Source organism: Molossus molossus, unplaced genomic scaffold (assembly GCF_014108415.1).
Source record: "Molossus molossus isolate mMolMol1 unplaced genomic scaffold, mMolMol1.p scaffold_m16_p_11, whole genome shotgun sequence".
Lineage (NCBI taxonomy): Eukaryota > Metazoa > Chordata > Mammalia > Chiroptera > Molossidae > Molossus > Molossus molossus.
The window spans coordinates 100593570-100617307 of record NW_023425346.1 but is presented as its reverse complement, the minus strand read 5'-3'; the positions used below and the strand labels follow the sequence as shown (position 1 = coordinate 100617307).

General features: G+C 49.2%; 1 protein-coding gene across 5 annotated transcripts; it reads left to right on the top strand.

The window, feature by feature from the left end:
* Nucleotides 1-1982: 1982 nt before the first annotated feature.
* GPR55 (G protein-coupled receptor 55) lies at nucleotides 1983-20383 on the top strand. Of its 5 annotated transcripts, none has more exons than XR_004958711.1 (2): nucleotides 1983-2048; nucleotides 4618-4681. XR_004958711.1 is itself a non-coding variant. In XM_036254764.1 (2 exons), the coding sequence occupies exon 2, from the start codon at nucleotides 18983-18985 to the stop codon at nucleotides 19940-19942; it is 960 nt and encodes a 319-aa protein (XP_036110657.1). In that variant the 5' UTR covers nucleotides 2038-2048; nucleotides 18975-18982; the 3' UTR covers nucleotides 19943-20383. The 5 variants fall into 5 exon arrangements, 4 of the variants coding, with proteins under 4 accessions (XP_036110657.1, XP_036110656.1, XP_036110655.1 ...); XM_036254764.1 differs by lacking the exon at nucleotides 4618-4681 and adding an exon at nucleotides 18975-20383 and having other exon boundaries at nucleotides 2038-2048; XM_036254763.1 differs by lacking the exons at nucleotides 1983-2048; nucleotides 4618-4681 and adding exons at nucleotides 5003-5025; nucleotides 18975-20383.
* The last annotated feature ends 3355 nt before the right edge of the window (nucleotides 20384-23738 follow it).

Sequence of the window (23738 nt, the reverse complement as noted above, 5' to 3'; positions counted from 1 at the left end):
GTTGGCCTCCTGTATCATGTTCCAGTCCAGGGCTTATGTTTCCGGAACCGGCGCACCCTGGCCTTCTCCTGTCTGGTCAGCCAGCCCTCCAACCTCACCTCTTGCCATTCCCCCAATACCCTGGCCCTCAACTGCACAGAGAGCCCCGAGGACCCCTCAAAACACCAAGCCTCGGGTCTACACGTGAGAGGCTTCCTTCTCCAGGGTGGTCTCCATTCCCTGACAGCTCCCATGGGCAGGGGCGTCCCACACAGCTCGGGCCCAGCACGTGTCACCTGCAACGTCACCACCCTTTGAGTCTCTGACCACGTTACTCCCTTGATGAGGGTCTTGAGCAAAGCTCATCAAGGGCAGGATGTGGGAGATGACTGGTCTGCAGAATAGCCTACGCAGGACTCACACTTCTGTGTTACACGAGGGAGAAAATGAGAACACGGGTGTGTACAAGCTGGTGCAGAGACTGGAAGACGCCGTCCCCCAGGGTGCCTGAGGGGCGGGGGACTGCGCTTGGAGGCAGCACGGGGGCAGGGACGTTTCACTGTGTGTGTTCGCACCGGTATCTGAGTCCTGAGTCGTGTGCATGTATTCAAACATTTAAATAAAAAGCAACTGCAATAAAACTAGAAAAAAGGAGACAGCCAAAAGGGGAGGTGGGTGAGGCTCCCTTTGAAGAGGAACTGCTCCGTGAATCTCTCCACAGACCCTTTGGGTGCAACCCCTTCCTGGGCTTCAGGCCACAGGCCCCGGAACCGCCTGTCTCCTCCCCGTGGCTTTCAGATGGGATCCAGGCCTCCCGCACCCGGGCCTCCCGCACCTGGGCCTCCCGCATCTGCACCTGCACCCAGGGTGCCCTGACCTGGCCACTGCACCTCGGCGCGCACCGAGCCAGGGCCTGGGGGGGCTGTGGAAGGGCTGCTCAGAGCCCTGTTTCCAGCCAGGCCAGCACGGGGCCCTGTGGCTCAGGGCAGGGGGTGAACTCGGCTCTCCCCTTCGTACAACCTGGGTGTGATCAGAGACGGCGGGCGAGAACTTAGACTGTCAAGGTCCTGTTACCTCTTCACCAAAAGATAGGGATCCCGCACTCACGAGAGCCAGCTGACTTCCCTGCAGCCGCCCGCAAGTTGTCATTTATACAGAGACGACCGTGCTGGGACGAACACCCAGCCCCACTCGGAGCTGCTATTCCTGGGGGCACCTGAAAGCCACAGCCTGCCCCCCTGTACCAACAGCCAGAGCCTCGGGCGTCTCGCGGGACCTTCTAGCCACTTCTGCACACAGGAGCTGGATCGGCCAGGCTGCGTTTCAGCCCAGATCTGCCCGGATGGCTGGAATCTGCAAGGTTTTCCCACTGAGACACCCCCAGGGTGGGCCCACAAGTGTCTCAGGTCCCAGCCCTGGAGACGGGAGGCCCTGAGGACATCTCTGCAGCCCAGGCTGACCCCAACTGCTGTGAGACCTGCAGAGGAGCCAGGGCCAGGGAGCCCTGGGGGCCCAGCACGGTGGGGACCCCTGCTGACCGTCCTTGAAGACACTCATGCAGGGGCTGCCCCTGCCCCCCAAGTTCTAAATTGAAGGTGCCCAGCGCACCCTTCTTTCTGCGGGCAGCAGTTCTTAGTCCTAAACCCCAGAAGCGCTGTACCCACAAGGACCTTTTTCAGACCCTGCTGTCCCTGCATTACGTGAGGCGGACATTACGTGAGGCCTGGTGTGCAAGGTGCCTCTGCTCACGTAGTGGTTCTTGGTTGCTTTTTGGAAGCTGGGGGAACATGCAGAACCCCTGAGAGGGGTTTTTTGCTCCCCATGCCCCACTCCAGTTCCACTCAGAGGAGAGGGGCCCTCACAGACGCCCCCCAGACCTGAGAGAAGGAGCCCCAGCCATCTAGGTTGATGCTAGAACCACTCGGAGAACATCTGGTCCCACCCCCTCATTTCACTGATGAGGAAGCCGAGCCTCAGAAGGGAAGTAACTCTCCCAGAGCAGGCTAGTGACCAAGCTGGAGGAGAAATGACATCTCACCGCTCGCTTAGCTACACCGGACCACCAGAAGGTAACAGCCCCGGGGCCCCTTAGGAAAACGGGCACAGAGCCATGGACTGACCTTGCTCCCGTGGGCTGCAGGCGACTCTTCTGAGGTCAGCGGGGCCCGTGGCCTGGGCTCTGTCCACACCCGCTCTGGCTCCGTGGGAAGTGCCGAGTGGAAGTGGCAGCCCTGGCGGCCTCTGTGACAGCAGCAGCTGCAGGTGGAGGGCTGGTTTGTCCAGGATTAACAGTGACATTTTTACAAACCCTCAACTTCCTCCTGATTTGACTCAGGGTTGCAGCTTCAGGCGAGGGTGGGGAAGCCTCAAGGTAGGCAGCCCGGCGGAGCTCGGTTTGCGTGCTACGCCCTCCCGGGCCAGCTGCCTGCCCCCCAGGCTCTGTCAGGAATCACCCTGCAGCCCCTGAGCATGGTGCTGGCGCGGGCAGGGCCAGGCTTGGGAGTCCAGGCCAGCCACTTGCCAGGGTGTTGCTTCCCTGGCCTCAATGTGCCTCTCTGAGGAATGGGAGCAATAGAAGTTTCTTCCCTGTGGGGCTGTTGAGAGCAGTAAGTGATGGAAGTGTTCCCCTGGAAGCTTTGCGTTGTTGTCACAACTGGATTATTCTACAGCCCTAGCCCTGTGTCTAGGAGAGGCTGGGAGGGAAGACACAGTGGTGCGGGGAACCCTGTGGGTTCTAGATTCTTTCTTGAGAGTGGAGGTGGGGAGCGGGAGTCAGGGAACGTCTGCCCACTGGCCTGGGCTTGGCCTTGTGCTGCCCGAGGCCATGGGGCGGGGTACGGGTGCAGAGTGCTGCCCAAGCTCCTCGGGCTCAGTGCTCCAAGGGGAACACCTGTCACTCTGGAGCTGTGGACACTCAGTCATTCTCTCCCTCCTCCTCCACTCAGCGAGACCTTCCCCAGGGCCTGATTTTTCCGGGGCACGGTGATTGAGGACGAAGGAGACATGTTCCTTGTCCTGAGGTTGTTAGGACACTCACTGGCACACAGATGATGCTACTAGCTCCTACTTAGTCATGGCAAGGAAGTCACGTCAGATGATGCAGGCGGACCAGGGAGGCGGACGCTGAGGGGGGGATGGGAGGGGAGATTCAGAGGGTGTGGAGGAGAGGTGAGGGGGAGCCAGGCACGGAAAGCAGGAGGAAGCGGAGACCCGGAGCTCCTGTATGTGCCGGTGCCGCTGGTTGGGCTCCCTGTGCAGGCAAAATGGAGAGACTCCGAGTGTGAGTTCCAACGAGGCCCCTCGGTGCCTGTTTGATACTGGGTAGACTCATTAGCTTCTCTGAACCGCACTGTCTTTATCTGTAAAATGGGCATAATTGTAACATCCCAGGACTGTACCGAGTTCCCCCATACAGCACTTGGCACAGGACTGGCCACATCTGAAGTCCCTGAGCTGGAACCTCCATTTCCTGAGTCCCCCCGCCCCCACTCCAACCCACCAGGCTCAAGGAGACAGCTCCAGCAATGTTCTGCACGCAGGGAGACTATGTGCTCTGTCCCCCTGTGTCCTGTCCCTTCTTGCATCGTGTCGCCCAGAAGCCCAGCTCAGGTGTAGACTGATACATTTGTTTACGGTGTTAGTAGCAGATAACTGCATCCAAGTAAATATTTACGTTCTAACGATGGCATTCCACACTGCACGCCGGGGAGGCTGGGATCGCAGAGAGCAGCCTGGGCAGGACGACGCTGGTCCCAGCAGCTTTCCTCCTGCGACGACATCCCTCCGGCTGTCCGACTCTGCTCAGCCAGGCCGGGCCCTCCCACCTCTGCTATTCCGTGCGGATGAGGGTTTGGCAGTAAAGACTGGGGTTACCTCGTTAGCCTGCAAACCTCCTAAGGTTGCATCCTTCCTCTGTCTGGTGTTTTCTGAAAAGCCCAGTCTGCCAATGCAAGAAAGGTTGGCTTAGCCTGAGCCACACCGCTGGATTTAGGTGCCCCAGCTGTGCAGACATGGCTGCTGGGTCCTGGAGGAGTGGGCAGATGGGGGCACCCTGGGCACAGGAAGCTGCAAGAATCACAGCCCGGCGTGGGGCCAAGTCGGCAGTAAGAGAGGCAGCTCAGTGAGGCCACCGGCTCTGGGCTCACAGGGCTGAATAGTGCTGTTCGGATGAGAAGACCCAGAAGAGGTGCCACAGTCAGAGAGCAGAGCCCAGGCCCCAGACCCCAGCCCAGTTCCTTTGCACACACCGGCTGCTTTTTTTCTCTTCACTAAACGTTAATTAATTAATTAACTAATTAGTTATTTTTATCCTCACCCGAGGACATTTTTGCATTTATCTTCAGATAGAGTGGAAGGGAGAGAGAGAGAGAGAAAGACATCGATGTGAGAGAGACACATCGACTGGTTGCCACCCCCACGACCCCAACCGAGGCCGGGGACAAACTGCAACTGAGGTACATGCCCTTAGTGGGAACCAAACACGAGACACTCTGGTCTGCCGGCCGATGCTCCCACCACTGAGCCAAACCGGCCAGGACCATTTCAAGGTTTTGCTTTAAAAAGAAAAGAAAAGCCCTCCATGTGTGTGAATTCCCTTGACAGCATCTGGACAAAGGCACCTGTTGTCTTTGCTTGCAGACCTCTGGTGACAGAGAGCGCACCTGGTGGCAAGCAAGGCTGCCCTGCCTGCTCTGGAACACGGGTGAACACGGCTGGCCACACAGGCCTGCTTTCTGGGGTACCTGGAACCCAGTCCTTTCGTGCCCTGTGGAGTCAGACACGGAGCATGTCTCGAGCACCGGAGCGTGCGAACACGTCTGTTCTGCAGAGATCACGAGCAACCTGACTCCTTCGGTGCTTTCTCCTGTGTTGTGGCTTCCAGCACCGCCTGCACACAGGCAGCCTCGGGCGATCAGAGCAGGGCGAGGGCCGCGGTCACCCCGCGTTCCTCTGCCAAGCTCACCTCCTCTCTCACCGTCTCCCCTGCTTCCAAGGATACTTAGGGGTCCCCGCTTTCCTTTAAGCTGTGACTGCGCCGGTTTGTATGTAAGTATTTGTTCCTTTCCAGTAGGCAGCGACTTCTGACTTTCTCTCTGACTCACACAGTTTAGGAGACCGTTGAAGAGAATGTATAAACATGCCTGTTATGTATTATTAGCTGCTTTCTTGGTGGTCTGAGACGAGAAAGGTAGAATCGCCACGGCCTTGGAGTGCTCGGCTGGTGGAGGAGCGGGAGAGATCCGGTGGCGGACCCTTGTCCTGTCCCAAAGAGAGAGCATTCCCTGGGTTTGCGGTGTAGTCTTCACCGCTGGTTGTACCTTCCTAGTCCGTGCAGGACTCCAAATTTCTGTCTGCGTGATCGCTGATATTCCCGGGGGGAGCATTAAGACCTCTACCTGCAATTACACCTCCATGTTGACTTCTTTCTGCATTTCTAACATGTCCCCATTATATGGAACATAATAGAGTGTTTTACGTTTTTTGTTTTTTTTTAATCTTTACCTGAGGCCATTTTACCATTTTTTGTTCAGATAGAGTGGGAGGGAGAGAGAGGAAGAGAGAGAGAGAGAGAGAGAGAGAGAGAGAGAGAGAGGGAGGAACAGAGAGAGAGAGAGAGAGAAACATGCATGTGAAAGGGACACATCGAGTGGCTGCCACCCGCACAACCCAACCAGGGCCGGGGACAAACTGCAGCCGAGGTACGTGCCCTTAGCGGGAACTGAACTTGGGTCTCTCTGGTCTGCAGGCTGATGCTCTAACTGCTGAGCCAAACCGGCCAGAGCTATGTTTTAATTATTTATCGTAACTGTTACTTTTGTGGAGTCTCTGTGTTACTCTGTTAATTCCTTTTACTAGAAAGAATTACCTTGTTATAGTCCCTTCTTTTCTAGCGTCTGTGTGCCTGAAGAAAATACAGATTATTTTATCATTTTCCTCTATGTCTTTTGGTTTTCTCTGTTTCTTATCCACAAAAAAAAAAAAAAAAAATTAGGTTTTGATTTTTTTAAACAGATGCCCCTTATTATAGAGATATGTTATATTTGTGTAAACTCCCATGGGGTTGCCCCTTTGCTTTCTATATTGAGACAGTGCGTTTTTTCACTTTTAGTTTCTCTTGTGAATTTTCTCTTCCTTTTGTCCCTTTAATGTCCTATTTAGAAATGTCCTATTTAGAAATATTTAAGTTTTAATGTCTGCAGTTGTTTCTGTGAACAGCTCTCCAAACATTGGGAGAATTGTATTTAAATATCTTCCCTTCCCTTCGCTCAGTCTTCATTGTTAATCTGGCATTTTGAGTTTTGCATATACTGTTCTTTACTCTCTATGTTAGGTGCAATTTTTATGATGTAATAGCTGACCTGTGGGCAGATGAAATTTTTTATCATGGATCAGGTTCTTGATGCCTTTCTCATCTCTAAAGTGGCACGCCTCTCAATGACCTGTCCCTTGCAGTTCTCTCTGTCACTTTGTGCTTTGTCCTTAGATGCTACGCATTGAAATGTTCATCTTTAACCTGCCAAGATTTTGCCTCATCAGCTGAGAAGTGGTTAATTTGGTGCATTTCTTTAAATTTTGTGTAAACCTCCCTTCTGCTCCTGCCTCAAACACACACCAATACTTCTTTTATGGGAAAGACAAAAGTTATTATTTTTCTTTCTTTTCTCCAACATTTAATACAAATTTTAAAAATTTAAATTGTTTTCATATTATCATTAATTAATTAAAATACACAAAAGTGAGAGACAGAGATAAAGATAAAAAATTTAAAAATCATGCCCGACCCGTGTGGCTCAGTGGTTGAGCATGGACCCATGCACCAAGAGGTCGCCAGTTCGATTCCTGGTCAGGGCACATGCCCAGGTTGTGGGCCAGATCCCCAGTGGGGGGCATGCAGGAAGCAGCCAATCAATGTTCTCTCTCATCGATGTTTCTAGCTCTCTCTCTCCCTCTCCCTTCCTCTCTCTCTAAAAATCAATAAAAAAAGAAAGAAAAAAAAAATGTCAAAATCACCCACAATCTGTTAGAATGCAACCTGTTTGACATATGGAAATTTTTTTCTAGGTTTTTTTTTTCCCTAAGTGTGGGTTTTTTAAAATTATAGTTGAAATCACTTTCTGAATGTATAATTCTGTAGTTTGTGGAGTTTTTACTTAACATAGTCAGCAGAAACATAACAGAAAAATTTTCCATTGAGTAGATTTGCCAAAGTGAAAAGCTGTGGTTGGTGTTTAAATGTGTGTGTGTATTTTTTGCTATCAGAAAAAAGAAATGTTGCCTTGGCCGGTTTGGCTCAGCGGTTAGAGCATTGGCCTGTGGTCTGGAGAGATCGGGGTTCAGTTCCTGCTAAGGGCACGTACCTCGCTTGCAGTTTGTCCCTGGCCTTGGTTGGGTCGTGTGGGTGGCAACCACTTGATGTGTCCCTTTCACGTTGATGTTTCTCTCTCTCTCTCTCCCTCCCACTCTATCTGAAAAAAATATCAAAAATGTCCTCGGGTGAGGATAAAAAAAAGAAAAAAGAAATGTTAACGTGAACATATTTCTGTAAATAATTTCTCTTACTTTTGCATAATTTAAGTAAGGTAAAATTTCAGCATCAGTGGATGAAAGACTAATATGATTTCTATGGCTTATAATATAAGTTATCAAATCCCTAAACTGTATTAATTTGTATGCTCACCAGCGTATCAGTGACTGACTCTTGGAAACTTGCCAGCTTCTTTAAATTTAATAAGCAAAAATTTTACCTCTTTATAAATCTTTTCTGAGAACTGTCTATTTCTGCCCTTTATCTGTTGATCTATTGTGGGTCTTGATATTACACATTTTTATATTCTTCATGGAGAATGAACATCAGTTATCTAATGTTTATTGTATTTTCTTTCCTCCAGCATATTACTTAATGTTAAATGTTTTAACAAAAATTTCTAATTTCTAAACTTGTTGTATCTGTATTTATTTTTTTAAATCATTCATTGTTGACAAAGAGTTTTCCTTCCTCTCATTTTCATAAGTTGTCTGTTAAATTTTTATCCAGTTTTTCTATGGCTTGATTTTTTTTGCAAGTTAATTGATTCATTAATGAATTTGGAATTAATTTTTTTATACAGTGTGAGATGAGGATGTTGTTTTTTCTGATAGTATCAACACGATTTATTGACTAACCTTTCCTTTGTATTATTTCTACTTATTTCTGTTAATTAGTGTATATTTAGAACTTCTGGGGTGTTGGCAAGTGTCTTGTTGGGAATGTCAACAAGAATGCTTGGTTTGCCCTGGCCGGTTTGGCTCAGCGGTTGGAGTGTCAGCCTGCAGACCAGAGAGTTCTGGGTTTGGTTTCTGCTAGGGGCACGTACCAAAAAAAAAAAAGAATGCTTGGTTTTTTAAACCATTAAATGCAAAGTTGGCCCATGATGAAAACAGGTCATGAGTGAGAACTATCCTTCGAATCCTTTATTGAAATGACTTTGTGGAAAAACTACCTACTGATACAAGCAGGTGGCTTTTCATTTTTGCTTTAATGATGTAATACACAATGTTAGTATACAATGTTAATAGATTTCCTAACATTAAAACTGTGTCACATTTCTTTTTTTTTTATCCTCACCCGAGGACATTTTTCTAATAGAGTGGGAGGGAGAGAGAGAGACAAACATCGTTGTGAAAGGGACACATCAAGTGGCTGCCTCCTGCACAACCCAACCAGGGCCGTGGACAAACTGAAACCGAGGTATGTGCCCCTAGCGGGAACCGAACCTGGATCTCTCTGGACCACAGGCCGACGCTCTAACCGCTGAACCAAACCGGCCAGGGTGAAACGGTGTCACATTTCTGTGGTGAATCTGAGTTGGTCACTTGAACAATAGCTTTTCTCTTTCATGCTTCATTGGTCAAGTTTTGAAATTCAGGTAAGTTAGTTTCATAACACAAATCCACTCATATTATCTTATGTTCTGAAATGATTTCTAGAGTATGGGAATTATCTGTTTTTTGGCATTTTAAATAAGCTAGAGCCTGGTTAAGAGTATTCTTTGATAACATTCTCAGTTTCTTTCATGATTGTTGGTGTAATCAATATTTTTTTTGTCAACTCTTGTGTCAGTCGTGGTAAATTATGTTTTGCCCCCAAATCATCAACTACTTCAGGGTTTTTAAATGGATTAGCACTCAAGTGATAAGGTAGTTTCTTCCTATTTTTTTTCTCTCTTCTCTCCATCTAAGCTTAATGCCTCCTTTCTTATTCTAGTTATGATCAGTTGAATCTTTTTTCTTGATCATAGTTTTTGGAGACATATATTTTATTTAATTAACCCCCCTTCAGGAATCAGCTATTAAACTTGTGAATTCTGGTATTTTCATCTTTTAAAATTTGTTTCTGCCTTTTTTTTTTTTTTAATCCTCACCTGAGGACATTTTTTGATATTTTGTTCAGATATAGTGGGAGGGAGAGAGAGAGAAACATCGATGTGAAAGGAACACATCGAGTGGCTGCCACCCGCACAATCCAACTAGGGGCGGGGGACAAACTGCAACTGAGGTTCGTGTCCTTAGCGGGAACCGAACCCGGGTCTCTCAGGACTGCAGGTTGACGCTCTAACCGCTGAGCCAAACTGGCCAGGGCTGTTTCTGCTTTAATCTTTGTAATTTTTTTCTGATTTCTCTACGACTTTTTTGTTTTTTTCTAAATGTTCCATGTTTAATTCATTTATTTAGCTTCCTTTTGTAAAAGAAATAAAAAATTAAATCTGTTGTGGGGGTGTAGGGGGCGGGAAGTGGCTGCTGTGGGGGCCGCCCTGGGCCTCCGGTGAGCGGCTGGGCGGCTGGGCCCTGGGTCTGGCAGCTGGCGCCGAGTTGGCCGAGCCGCACCCAGTGCGCAAGCGCTGGTACCCCGCCTGCGCTGCGTGGGAACGGGGGTGGGGGTGGGGGATGGGGTTTGGGGGGTAGCGGGGGCGGCAGAACGACGAGGCCAAGGTTGTGGCAGAGCCGATTCCAAAAGCTTTTGCTGAGAGTCTTGTTTATAACTTCTGTTTCATCTTTTTAGTTAATATTTATATTGTAACAAAGTTTTGAAGGTGCTGAATGGAAAACAAAAGCACCTAGTTATCGAAACTAGAATCAAATAATTGCTGAAATATTTAATGACAAGCTATTCTTATCTCAAAGACTTAAATTCCCTAATATCCTATTTGCAAATTTTATAAGATGGAGTTCATATTTAGCACAGCATTGGAGAGATGAAGAGCCTTCATTTATAACCTGATAAATGAGTTTGTTACTGGAGACCAACAGTAGCTGCTCAGAACAGTAAAATGAGCTGCTACAATGTTCAAGAACATGGACTCTTTTTTTCATTGGTGCTGAGAGGGTATTTAGGTATAAGACAGTTACCCTTGAAGACTGAGTAAAATTAATCTAAACAAGTAGTTCTCAACCTTAGCTGTACTTTGGAGTCATGGTGTTTTGAAAAATTTTGATACTTGGGTCCCCTACCCTAAGAGGATATTTTTCCATTTATCTTCAGATAGAGTGGGAGGGAGGGGGAGGGGGGAGAGAGAGAGAGAGAGAGAGAGAGAGACATTGATGTGAGAGAGACACATCAATTGGTTGCCCCCTCTGTATGACCCCGACCAGAGCCAGGGACTGAACCAAAACCAAGGTACATGCCCTTGACTGGAATGAAACCCGAGACTCTGGTCCAAGGGCTGATGCTCTAACTGCTGAGCTGAACCAGCCAAGGCCCTAAGGATTGTTTAAAAACTTCCTAGATGGTTTTTAATATGTTGCCAAGGTTGAGTTCAAAATTCACCTTAAGTTTTGTCTGGAAAAAAAAAAAAAAAGGCTTTGCTCCCTTCCCTTCACCACCTCACGAGAATATTGAGGATGGAGAGAGTAATGTGAAAGGGCTTGTGTGCTGGCCAAGAAGTGCAATCGAAAGGCAAAGTAGTATGTTCGTTGTATTTCCACTGAAACTATGAGCAGGAAAACGGTGTAACTAAATTTGTTTTGCTGACTTGAGACAACGGGAGCACTCATTCTCTAGTTCTTAACTTTAGTGAAGCATGCAGATGTGTGAGCAGATGTTACTATCACTCTCACACTGGAGAGAATTTTAACGATCTGGTTTTACATAGGAAAGAAGAAGTATTAAAGCTTAAAGTCTGTAATGGTCAATGGCTTATAATTCATGAAAACATTTCATACAAAGAAAAAAAAAAGCTGTTGGGGCTTTGCATCTCTCAGAACAGTTTTGGCTGCATCCTGTGAAAAAAACATTTTTTTAAACCACCAATCAGGAAAGTTCTTGTCATTTCTGATTATATCCCAGGCATTTTGTTTTGTAGCTCTGACTTTACTATTTGTAAATAGCCAATCCTATTTTTTATTTCCTAGATTTCTGTGTATTGTGGTTAGAGAATATAGCCAACATAATTTCTGCTTTTTTTTTTTTTTAACTGGAGGTTTTTTTGTTTTGTTTTTTTAAACTCATCTTTATTATTTTTTTTATCCTCAACCGAGGACATTTTTCCATTTTTTGTTCAGATAGAGTGGGAGGGAGAGAGAGAGAGAGAAACATCGATGTGAAAGGGACACATCGAGTGGTTACACCCACACGACTCAACCAGGGCCAGGGACAAACTGCAACCGAGGTACCTGCCCTTAGCAGGAACCGAACCCGGGTCTCTCTGGACCGCAGGCTGACGCTCTAATGACTGACTCAAACCAGCCAAGGCCATCCTTATTGTTGAATGTATTATAGATGTCCCCTCTTTTTTTCCCCATTGACACCTCCTCCCAATTCCGCCCCGCTCCTGCCTTCCCCACACTACTGTGGGTGTCCATTGGTTATGCCTATATGCACAGAAGTTCTTTGGTTTATCTCATCTCGCCCTCTCCCCCTTCCCTGTGAAGATCATCCGTCTAACAACCCATTTGTATTTCTTAATTCCTTCATCTTTTTCACCCATCCCCTCAGCCCCCACCCATCTGGCAAGGAACAAAAAGTTCTCTGTATCTATGAGTCTGTTTCTCTTCCGCTTGCTCATTTTGTTTGTAGATTCAATTGTTGATAGGTATTAGTTGCCATTTTATTGTTCATATTTTTGTTTTTCTTCTCCTTCAAGAAGACGCTTCAACATTTCATATAATACTGGTTTGGTGATAATGAACTCCTTTAGCTTTTTCTTGTCTTGGAAACTCTTGATGTGTCCATCAATTCTAAATGATAGCTTTGCAGGATAGAGTAATCTTGGTTGTAGGTCGCTGCTTTTCATCACGTTAAATGTTTCTTGCCACTCCTTTCTGGCCTGCAAAGTTTCTTTTGAGAAATCAGCTGACAGTCTTATGGGAGCTCCTTTGTAGATAACAAGCTGCTTTTTTTTTTTTTTTGCATTTATCTTCAGATAGAGTGGGAGGGAGAGAGGGGGGAAGACAGAGAGAGAACTATCGATGTGAGAGAGACACATTGACTGGTTGCCACCCACACAACCCCACCCAGGGCCTGGAACAAACTGCAACCAAGGCACATGCCCTTAGCGGAAACCGAACCCAGGACTCTCTGGTCTGTGGGCTGACGCTCCAACTGCTGAGCCAAACTGGCTAGGGCAATCTCTTGCTGCCTTTAAGATTCTCTCTTTGTATTTTACCTTTGGCATTTTGATGATAATGTCTCTTGGTGTGGACCTCTTTGGGTTAATCTTGTTTGGGACTCTCTGTGCTTCCTGGACTTGTATGCCTGTTTCCTTCATCAACTTTTCTGTCATTATTGTTTCAAATAGGTTTTCAATTTCTTGCTCTCTTTCTTCTTTTGGCACCCCTATGATGTGAATGTTGGCATGCTTGAAGTTGTCCCAGAGGCTCCTTACATTATCCTCATTTTTTTGGATTCTTTTTTCTTTTTGCTGTTCTAGTTGGGTGTTTTCTGCTTCCTTATATTCCAAATCAATGGTTTGCTTCTTGGCTTTACCTATGCTACTATTGATACCCTGTAAATAATTCTCTATTTCAGTTAGTGCATTCTTCATTTCTGACTGGTCTTTTTTTTTTTTTTTTTAATCCTCATCCGAGGACATTTTTCCATTTTTTGTACAGACAGAGTGGGAGGGAGAGAGAGGAAGAGAGAGAGAGGGAAACATCGATGTGAAAGGGACACATCGAGTGGCTGCCACCTGCACGACCAACCAGGGCCGGGGACAAACTGCAACCGAGGTACATGCCCTTAGCGGGAACCGAACCCGGGTCTCTCCGGACCGCAGGCGGACGATCTAACCTCTGAGCCAAACCGGCCAGGGCTGACTGGTCTTTTTTAATGCTGGTGATGTTCTCACTAAGTTCCTTGGAGGTCTCCTAAGTTCCTTGAATGTGTCACCAAGTTCCTTGAGCAACCTTATAACCAGTGTTTTGAACTCTGCATCTGAATGATTGCTTATCTCCATTTTGTTTAATTCTTTTTCTGGAGTTTTGTTCTTTTCTTTCATTTGGGACATGTTTCTTTGTCTCCTCATTTTGGTTGCTTCCCTGTGATTGTTTCTATGGATTAGGTAGAGTTGTTATGTCTCCCAGGCTTTGTAGGGTGGCCTATTGTTGTAGGTGTCCTGTAGGATCCAATGGCACAGCCTTCCTGATCACCCCAGCTGGGCCCTCGAGGTGCACCCCTAGTGTGGAATGTACACCCCTCTGTTGTAATTGAGTCTTGATTGCTGTTATCACATCAACGGGAGGGATTTACTCAGGCTGATCAGCTGCAAGGACTGGCTGTGCCCACTGACCACTGACCTCTGACTACCTTGGAGGATCAGCTGTACAGGGGCCCAACACACAGAGCAAGACTTACTTCAGCAGGGCTGCGGTACCCACTGAGTCCACTCCTTGAGTGTGTCACTTGTGGAGGTGGTTGGGTGGTGGTGCTTTGAGGTGGTCTGAAGCTGTCCACCGGGTGTGCTGGCTCTGGGGCCAGGTCAGCCTCTGCCTATGTTCTACCTGTGGCCACCCGGCATAAGCTACAAAGTGATCTGCAGATGGCTGCTTCTTGTGCTGGGCTTGGAAATGCCCGGGAAAAGCCAAGTTGTGAACCAAGGCTGACTGCTTCTAGTGCCAGGCCTGGAGCCACTTAATGAGATGTATGGGGCTCGCTGAGACCAGATGCTGCTTGTTTGAGAGATTTTAGGAAACTCTGAAGCAGGATCCTAGACAGGCCAATCCTATGGTAAAGCCTTCGGAAACAGGTTAGATGGGCCCAAAAGTCGGGTGGTGCCGGGCCTTAGGGAATCACCAGGGTGGGGTCAACAGTGTGAGCCAGGTTGCTGGAGTCCAAGATATGGGGGCTGTCTGCCGCCCCAGGGAAGGGCTCACCAAAGGAACAAAGGCCTCTGCCAGCACATCTGTCCTGGAGAAAGCCGCCTCTCCAGCCCTCTTCCCGAGGCCGAACGGCACAGTTCTTCCCTGTATGTCTCTGGTGCCCCTCGAGCTGCCTCCCCTCCAAGCTCAGAGGGAGAGAGTCCGATAAGTCCATGCTCGGGCCCTTTAAGGAGCTGCCTGGGGCTCCAGCTGCCTCGGCCTCCCTGAGCCTCAGTTCCTGCTGGGTTTTCCAGCCAGAAGTGATGGGGATTCTCTTCCTGGCACTGGACCCTGAGCGGGGCGCCTGGTGTGGAACGGGGCCCTCAGTCCTCAGGGAGGACCCTCCCAGCCGAGGTGTCCTCCTGATTTTTATCCGCCACACGTGGGTGTGGGACCAGCCCGTCCCTCCGCCCTCCTACCAGTCTCGTGTGGCTGCTGCTTTAATTCCGTGGTTGTAGGACTTCCGTTCAGCTTGATGTCAGGCGGTTCTGAAGAATGGTTGTCCTGTAGTTTAGTTGTCACTTTGATGTGGTTGCGGGAGGAGGCGATACCACGTTTACCCACCGCCATCCTGACCGGAAGTGAACCCAGGTTCCAGTCTTACTGGGCAGGTCATTATTTTGGCAACATTTTATTTGATACTTGAAAAAACGTGGATTATCGATTGGTTTCAAACCAAACCCAAGAGCTATTAACTTGTATTCATTATATTACTTATATAATTCTGTGTCCTAATTTATATTTGTCCACTTGATGCATTCACGTTGATAGTATTAAAGTCTGCCCCTACAATGTATCTTTGCTAATGTTTCTTTGAATTCTAACTATTTTACTCGATGTTCTTTTATATAGTGTCACTCAGTGCATACAGTTACTACATTTGCCTTCACAGCCTTTCTTTTATTAACATAAAATAAACTTCGTATTACTGATGTGTGGTTTTATTCCTAAATTCTACAATGCTAGGTATGAACATTACCACTCTTTCTTGTCGTTTGTTTGCTATATCATCATGGGACTTCTACTTTGAATATTTCAGTCATTAAGTGTGTCCTTTATGAGCAACAAAGACTTAAATTTTATTTCATAATTGAACTGCAAATGTTAGTTAATAAAGAAAAGTTTGAATTTTTAGTATTTTTTGTTGTCATTTCTAGGCTTGGTTTCTTTTTTCATTTTATTTACTCCTTTGCTATATAGACTGATTTATTTCTCTCCCTTCCTTCCTTTCTTCCTCCCTCCCTCCCTCCCTCCCTCCCTCCCTCTCTCTCTCTCTCTTTCTCTCCCTTCCTTCCTTCCTTCCTTCCTTCCTTCCTTCCTTCCTTCCTTCCTTCCTTCCTTCCTTTCTTTCTCTCTTTCTCTCTTTCTTTCTTTCTCTCTTCTTGGTGATTTTGAAGATAGACATCCTGTGTGCAATAGTCAGTGGTTACATCAAGGTTTAAAAAAATCTTAACTTTCACCCTGGCCGGTTTGGCTCAGTGGTTAGAGCATCGGCCTGTGGTCCAGAGAGACCCAGGTTCGGTTCCCGCTAAGGGCACATACCTCGGTTGCGGTTTGTCCCTGGCCTGGTTGGTCGTGCGGGTGGCAGCCGCTCGGCGTGTTCCCTTCATGTCGATGTTTCTCTCTCTCTCTCTTCCTCTCTCTCCCTCCCACTCTATCTGAACAAGAAATGGAAAAGTGTCCTCGGGTGAGGATAAAAAAAAATAAAAAAATAAAAAATCTTAACTTTCTCTAATTATCAAAGTAAAAAAGGCAAAACCCGGAACAATAACATTTCATTTCCTTTTAGGGAATATTGACGTGTTCATGTCCTTACTCTCCACCATCCCCACCCCTATAACCCAAGAATATTCTTCTTCTTCGTTAATCTAACTAAGGTATAAAGCCTATTGTTTTTATTTCTTTTGCTGTTTTTTTTTCTTTTAATTTTAATTTTGAACTATATTCATCAGAACTACCTAAGTAATTGGAACATCGGGGAGCGGCTATCTTTCCATTATTTTGCATGAAACATAGTTCCTCTCATCCAAGTTCTTATCTTGTCTATTGTTGAATTCAGCCCCACGTCTCAGGCACCGAGCTGCTGGTGACGAACAAAGGTCATCTTGGGCACTTCAGGTCAGTTCAGACCCTATTTGCTTGACTCACGACCTTTCCCCATTCCATTCTGTTTCCTTCCTTCGAGGCTGGGATTAGGTCCCAGTCCTATCGTCTGATGGGGCAAAGGGACCCCCCACCGGGCTGAAGAAAGGTAGCACACTGCAGATGGCCCTGCTGGGAACGGTCATCGGGAATGTCCCCCCGCTGCCTGTGACACACTCTTCAGATGCTGACATAAGTGGAAGCACGAGGGCAGCCTCTGTGGTGGCGATCGGGTGGCTGCTCCAGCCTCCCTGCAGGAGAGCCTGCTGCCTGCCCGGAGCACTGGTGGCTGACCGCCCCGCTCTGTCCCTCGTCCAACTGATGTTGACACAGGTGCCATGCTCTTCTTGGGCTGCTTCCGGCCGGTGACAGCCTGGCAGAGGTACTAGTCCTGGGTGATTCCTGCTCCCCCTGGGACTGCTCCGAAGGGCCACCTGTGCTTAAGGACTCCCCATTGGTCTGATGCTCTCCGAGCTGCACTGGGGTCTGAAGCTCTCTCTTCCCAGTTCTTCCTCCCTTCTCTCCTTGAACAGGGGTCAGGCCTGCGTTGTGGTCTGAAGGCTCTCCCTGTCTGTTCCTGCTTGCTCTCCCCTTTATCCTTCATGGCTGTTTCCGCTCAGAAACCTTTCACCTATGTAATACTGTCTGAGCGCCTGCTTCTCAGCCTCCTACCCCCTCCCTTACAGTGCCACCAACTGATGGGCATAGACCCCTGGGGTGGCAGGGACAGGAGCTATCAAGGGCTCAGTGTGGGAGGTTCTTGACCCCCGTGACAAGTGACCTAGATTTTGACAGCAGTCTTTGAGCAAAATGACTACATCATCTCTCATTGCAGCCTAGAGCCCTTTTATCTTACTATTCCAGTGCAGTTTCTGATCCTTTTTTTTTTTAGATTTAAATTTTTTTTTTTTAGCAATTTCAGGGAATTTTATTTAACTGTCAATTTGTCACCAACATCTAACATTTATTGTTTTGCTACATTTGGATAAGCACATTAGGGAGAACACATAAATTAAATACTATGAAAGTTTACTTTTAGTGAAACATGATCTTCATAAGATATGGATATGTAAATTAATGGTTTTACTGTATTGTTAGAAAATTATATTAAGAAAGATACAAGTCTGGCCGTTGTGGCTCAGTCGTTGAGTGTCGACTCATGCACCAAGAGGTTGCTGGTTTGATTCCCGGTCAGGGCACGTGCCCAGGTTGTGGGCCCGATCCCCAGTGCGGGGCATGCAGGAGGCGGCCAATCGATGTTCTTCCTCAATGATGTTTCTATCTCTCTCTCCCTCTCCCTTCCTCTCTCTTTGTAAAATCAATAAAGGAAAAACAATTTTTTAAAAAAGAAAGATACAAAAACTCAATAGATATTTATTTACAATTAGTATGTTATGATGGTTTTAAATTTTCATTTATCCAACAGTTTTTTTTGAAAAACTATTTCAAAGAATAGTTTATTGCATACCCTAATAAAACACTTACATATTTACAAATTCAAAATAGATGTTTTATTTTCAAGATCTTTAAAAGACGGTTTCCTTGAACTTTCAGAGGGAATTCAGAGGGTTCGTTTTCCAGACACTCTGCCCGCTCTGCCATTAGCGGGAAGCGTTTCATTTTCAACCCTGTTTCTTTTCGCCAGTCCACAGCGTGCTTTCTCTGGCCTCAAAGATGACCAGCTGAAAAGTTCCCATCTGAGGTCTGTCAGTGATTCAGATGTGACCTTCAGAGCATCCGACGGGAGAACACCGGCAGCCCAACCTCGTCTGTTCCCGCGCGTGCACCTGCTGCGTCCGTTCTCCCACTGCTGCCGGCGCGCAGCCCCACGTGCAGCTCGGGCCTCTGGCCCCGGGGCCAGCGCTAGTGTGGCCTGTCTGCGGGCCTGGCTTTGCCTATGGAGACCGCAGGCCCTTGCCTCATTTCCTCTGGGAATGTCCTTTCTTCCCTATTTCTCCATTTTCTGTCTGGTTTTCTCCGTGGGGTAGCAAGAGGTTACAGACCTTCTACCTTCCCAGCTTCAAGTCCCCCAGAAAGAGCCCCCAACCCCCTTCCTAGAAACCCAAGCAAGGGCTTCATTGCTTTTCATGCCTCTGTGTGAGTCGGGGGGTCAGTCCCTGAATGGACGAACCAGCCACGGCGTTTCTACTGCTACTACTTTCGGCAGAAGGAGTTCTGGTTGAAAAAAAAGAGATGTTCATGCCCAGTTTCATTTTTGTAAAAGAAAAAGGCACGCGCGCACATGCGCGTGCGCGAGTGTGTTTGTGTGTGCGTGTGTGTGTGCGTGTGGGTGTGTGGGTGTGTGAAAAGAGAAAGAGTCTGGAATGATGTCCATGAAACAGTGGTTATAGCTAGGCAGCAGAATTAGAGGGAATTTTTCTTATGTTTTTAAATTGTTATTCAAGGAGCAAGACTTGCTGGGTGATAAGGGGGAAGTGTTTACCATTCTTGACAAAGTCGTTTGACTCCATCACTTCTAGAGAGCAAGAGGCACTTCATCTAATCTGCTGTTGATGTTGCAGGGAAGAACATGAGCTGGCTGAACGGGAGTGACAACTGCTCCTTCAGCGACGTGGATGAGCTGATGAAGACCGTGCAGATGGCCGTGCACATCCCCACCTTCCTGCTGGGCCTGCTCCTCAACCTGCTGGCCATCCGCGGCTTCCGCACCTTCCTGAGGAAGAGGTGGCCGGAGTACGCTGCCACTTCCATCTACATGATCAACCTGGCGGTCTTCGACCTGCTGCTGGTGCTCTCGCTCCCGTTCAAGGTGGCCCTGGTCCAGACGACGCCTTCCCTGCCGTTCCTCTGCACCCTGACGGAGTGCTTCTACTTCGTCAGCATGTACGGCAGCATCTTCACCATCTGCTTCATCAGCCTGGACAGATTCTTGGCCATCCGGTACCCAATCCTGGTCAGCTACTGCCGGTCCCCCAGGAAGATTTTCGGGATCTGCTTCACCATCTGGGTCCTGGTGTGGGCTGGGAGTATCCCCATCTACAACTTCCATGGGAGAGTGGGAGAGTACAGGTGCTTCCACAATATGTCCAACGACACCTGGAGTGCCAAGGTCTTCTTCCCCCTCGAGGTGTTTGGCTTCCTTCTTCCCATGGGCATCATGGGTTTCTGCTCCTACCGGAGCATTCACATTCTGCTCGGCCGCTGGGACAACCACCAGGACTGGGGCCAGCAGAGGGCCTGCGTCTGGACCATCGCATCCAGTCTGGTAGTCTTCGTGGTCTCCTTTCTCCCAGTCCACCTGGGTTTCTTCTTGCAGTTCCTGGTGAGGAACGACTTCATTGTGGAGTGTGGAGCTAAGCAGAACATCAGCTTGTTCTTGCAGTTGTCCCTGTGTTTCTCCAACATCAACTGCTGCCTGGATGTTTTCTGCTACTACTTTGTCATCAAAGAGTTCCGCACGGGCATCGTGGCCCGCCAGCATTCTGGAGACCAGCTGACTCCCCAGGGCACCATGACCATCAGGGGCTAAGGGAAGAAAGCCCTGCTCAGAGGAAGGAAACCCCAGCCCCGAATTCCAGTAGCAGACACCCTGTCCCAGGATTTTGTGGTAGTGGGGTGATATGTGGTGCGTTGACTAGTGTGCTTTTTCTTTAGAGGCTCATTGAACACTGTGTCTGCTCATTATGCCCCAGTGACCTTCTTCCACACTCGGACAGCGCAACATAAATCACCAGTGTTTGGGGATTTCTGACGAACCTAAGAACCAGGTGAATTCTTGATTCTTATGTCCAAAACACATGAGACAGAAGAACTGAGTAAAAAAATGAGACCATCTGGACAAGGCTGGTTCCCAACTCTCTCCTATCTTCTGTTGCATTGGAAGATTCTGGAAAGAGAGAGAGAGAGGAGTTAGGAGAGAGAATCAAGAAGATGGGTCAGGGTGCAGGTGTCCTGGCCGAGATGCAGTGGGAGGGATGGATCAAGCTCCTTTTTAGTTTGGGGAGCCCGGGATGAAGCAGACATGTACTTTCCGGTCCCTTCCGAGGCTCTGATGGCCAACAACCTCACAGAGATGACAGCAAGTGGGGTGATCAGGGCACAGCAAGTACACGCAAAGCCCCAAGTTTCTCGTGGGCTTTTGAAAGGCCTGGGAAGCCCACGAGAAGGTTGCAGAAGAGTGAAGGGGGCTGGCGTGGGTCGGGCTGTGATGAAGCTGTGGATACGTTATGGAAGCAGCGGGCACCGAGTGCACAGCTGTTGGTGAGGCCTGAGAACCATGAGTGTACAGGATACACGTGGGGAAGGAAGGAGCCAGGAACATGGGTGTGTCTTCCCACCTGAGTCCTGGCTGGGCAGCTGGCCACGGAGCTGTCCTCTCCAGGGCTGGGAGAGAGAAAATGAGTCATCCGGGGACGGAGGAACCATCTTGAGGGCAAAGGCTCTTGGCAGTTTCTGGTGGGAAACTGCAAACCCCTGAGTCACTGCTTGGCTCGTCCTGTAATGACCTGGAGAAGGGGCAGCAGTGGCTGCCGAAAGCCTTGGGTGACTCAGCTCTCCAGGGAGCCACATGATCAGGAGGGGACATTAGACTGTGGGCTGGTTTTGCAAGATAAAGTGAGTGGGATGAGAAGTAACAGATGAGACAAGAAGATGGTTTTCTGGAAGAAACCACCTTCTACCTGTGGGAGCAGAGGCTTCCGACGTCGAGTGCTGGATGGGAGGGAGGGGCGGTTGCGGGGGAGGAGGAGGGCGGTTTAGATAAAACCCTAGTGGGAGGAGGAGGTGAGCTCGGGCAGTTGCCCACAGATTGATGACTGGAGTTCTGCGAGGAGGTGGGGACGAGCAGGAAGGATGGAGGGCCGGGCTGCTTCCTGCCTGAGAATCCCCACCTTGGCCGAGCCGTCAGCGGGCAGGGGCCCTTCCCCTGCCTCCCTGCAGCCGCCTCCGTGGTGAGGTGGCACTCGGTGGGGCGGCAGGGAAGAGCGAGGAAGAAAATGGGTCTGGAGAACTGATCCTGCCCAGGGCCAGAGGCTCCTGCCCGTCACACTGGAACCCGCAGCTAGGGCCAGGGCTCTGCAGACCCAGGCGCGAGTCTCCCAGCTTCCCCAAGCCCCGGACACTCCTCCCCTGTCGCAGGCTGCCCTGTCCCATGCACCCTGGACAGAGACACACCTGTGCTGCTCTTCCAAAACCAGGCCGTTGTGTGCAGCAGGACATCTGAGGCTGCACTGAGGTCGAGCACAGGGCTGGGCGGAATTAGGGACCGCTTCTCCTCCAATCTCTCTCTGTGTATTGGGAACTGGGAGCGTACCTGGTGGAGGTGGTGCCACCGTTCATGCTGCGATTGTATCTACCAGTGTACTGAGGGCCGGACAGTCTAAGGTGACAGAGAGGGTGGAGGGGAGTCTCGACTCAGAGCTGTGTAACTATAAGGTGCAGGTCCTTGGACGGGTATAGCAGTCTTGGGTTGATGTGACCACTGTGGACTGGTGGATGAACCTTGGGGACCCCTTGACCGATCTCAGTACACTGAGGGGAGGGGAGGGCCTTCTCTCCCTGTGGGGACTGACCAGGGTCCTTGGGGGTGCGCACAGGCCCAGCACTGCAGGCCGTTCTGCAGGAGGGTCCACTCACTGGGCTCACGCCCAGCCCTTGGTCAGCACTACTTGGTCCCAGTAGGCACAGAAGGGGCAGAGGGTCAGGATCAGGGTCCAGATGCATCCGAGGGCCCAGTCCTGCAGCAAGTGGCAGCCAGTGATGGGAAACCTTGAACTTAGTTCTGGAAAAGTCTGAAATGCTACTAAAGCTAGTGGCACTTAGAGATGTTTGGCCATAGCCCTGGCCGGTTTGGCTCAGCGGTTAGAGCGTCTGCCTGCGGTCCGGAGATGTTTGGCCATAAATGTGACCTTATTTGTACTCCTAGAAAACCTGAGACATATTTGTTACTTGTATATGTGTGAAACTAGCACAATGAATTAGAAAATATAATTTAATTAATCTGATTTGCCAAATAAATAGATTCCTGTGATGCTGTGTGCCCTGGTCTTGGGCTGTACTTCCTGGTTCCAGGGAAGAGCTGGCTCTTGATTGCCCTTGCCAGGTGACCCAACAGTCACAGTCCAAGGACCAAGAAGGGACCAGATCAGAGTGGCCACCTGGACACCAAGTGTGAGGAGAACACAGGGAGTCACCCTCAGACCTGACCCAGGGGCACAGCTAGGGCCTGTCCCAAGTGGCCACGAGCCAGACCCCGCAGGGTCTAATTGCAGCTCCCACATCCACTTGGGCACTTGGCTCTCGGTGGTAGCAACTGGGCCACACAGAGCCCACCAGCCTCGTGCTCCCTCCAGTGCCCGGTCCACCCCTGTCCTGCCGTTGGTCCCCCACCACCGGGCACTGGCACTGCTCCCAGAGGCCCTGGCTTCTCTGCCTACACCGTGGGGCCCAGCACAGACCTGCCGACCTGGTGGGGTGAAGGCACGGCCAGTTCTGCTGAAGGTGACTCCCTTCTCTGACCACCTACTGATCGGGTCCGACTCTCCAGGTTAGATCTGGATTTTCCTTCGTGGCTCCTCACGTGTGAGTCCTGCTAACCTGTCAGACCTCCTGGAGAATGTGAACTGCTGGACAGTTGCTGTGGATTGATTGTGTCCCCCACAAATCCATACATTGAAGCCCTACCCCCAATATGATGGTATTTGGAGGTGGGGCCTCTGGGAGACACTTCGGTTTCGATGAGGTATAAGCCCTCATGATGTGCCATTATAAGAAGAAACACCAGCCCTGGCCATTGGCTCCGCGGTCAGAGCGTCACCCTGTGATCAGAGAGTCCCAGGTTCGGTTCCGCTAAGGGCACGAACCTCAATTGCAGTTTGTCCCCAGTCCCTGTTGGGGTTGTGTGGGTGGCGACCAATTGATGTGTCTCTCTCACATCGATGTGTCTCTCTCTCTCTTCCTCCCTCTCTCCTTCCTGCTCTATGCAAAAATGTCCTCGGGTGAGGATTAAAAAAGAAGAAGAAGAAGAAGAAACACCAGAGCACTTCCTTCCTCTCTGTCCCTCCACCTGCACCCACTGAGGAAAGCCATGTGAGGACACGGCAAACGGGGTGTCCGCAACCCAGGCAGTCCGCCCACAGTTGTCATTAACCCTGCTGGCGCCTGGATCCGGGACATCCAGGCTCTAGAACCATGAGAAATACATTCCTGTTGTTAAAGCCACCTAGTCTGTGCTATTTTGCTATGGCAGCCGGAGAAGGCCAACACGACAGTCATCCTCTGCTACCCCAGGAGCCACCTCCCGTCTGGGCTATGTCCCCTCAGGGACA

What these genes read in the sequence shown, in the direction of transcription:
- GPR55 (XM_036254764.1), top strand. Translation starts at nt 18,983, where the DNA reads ATGAGCTGGCTGAACGGGAGTGACAACTGCTCCTTCAGCGACGTGGAT.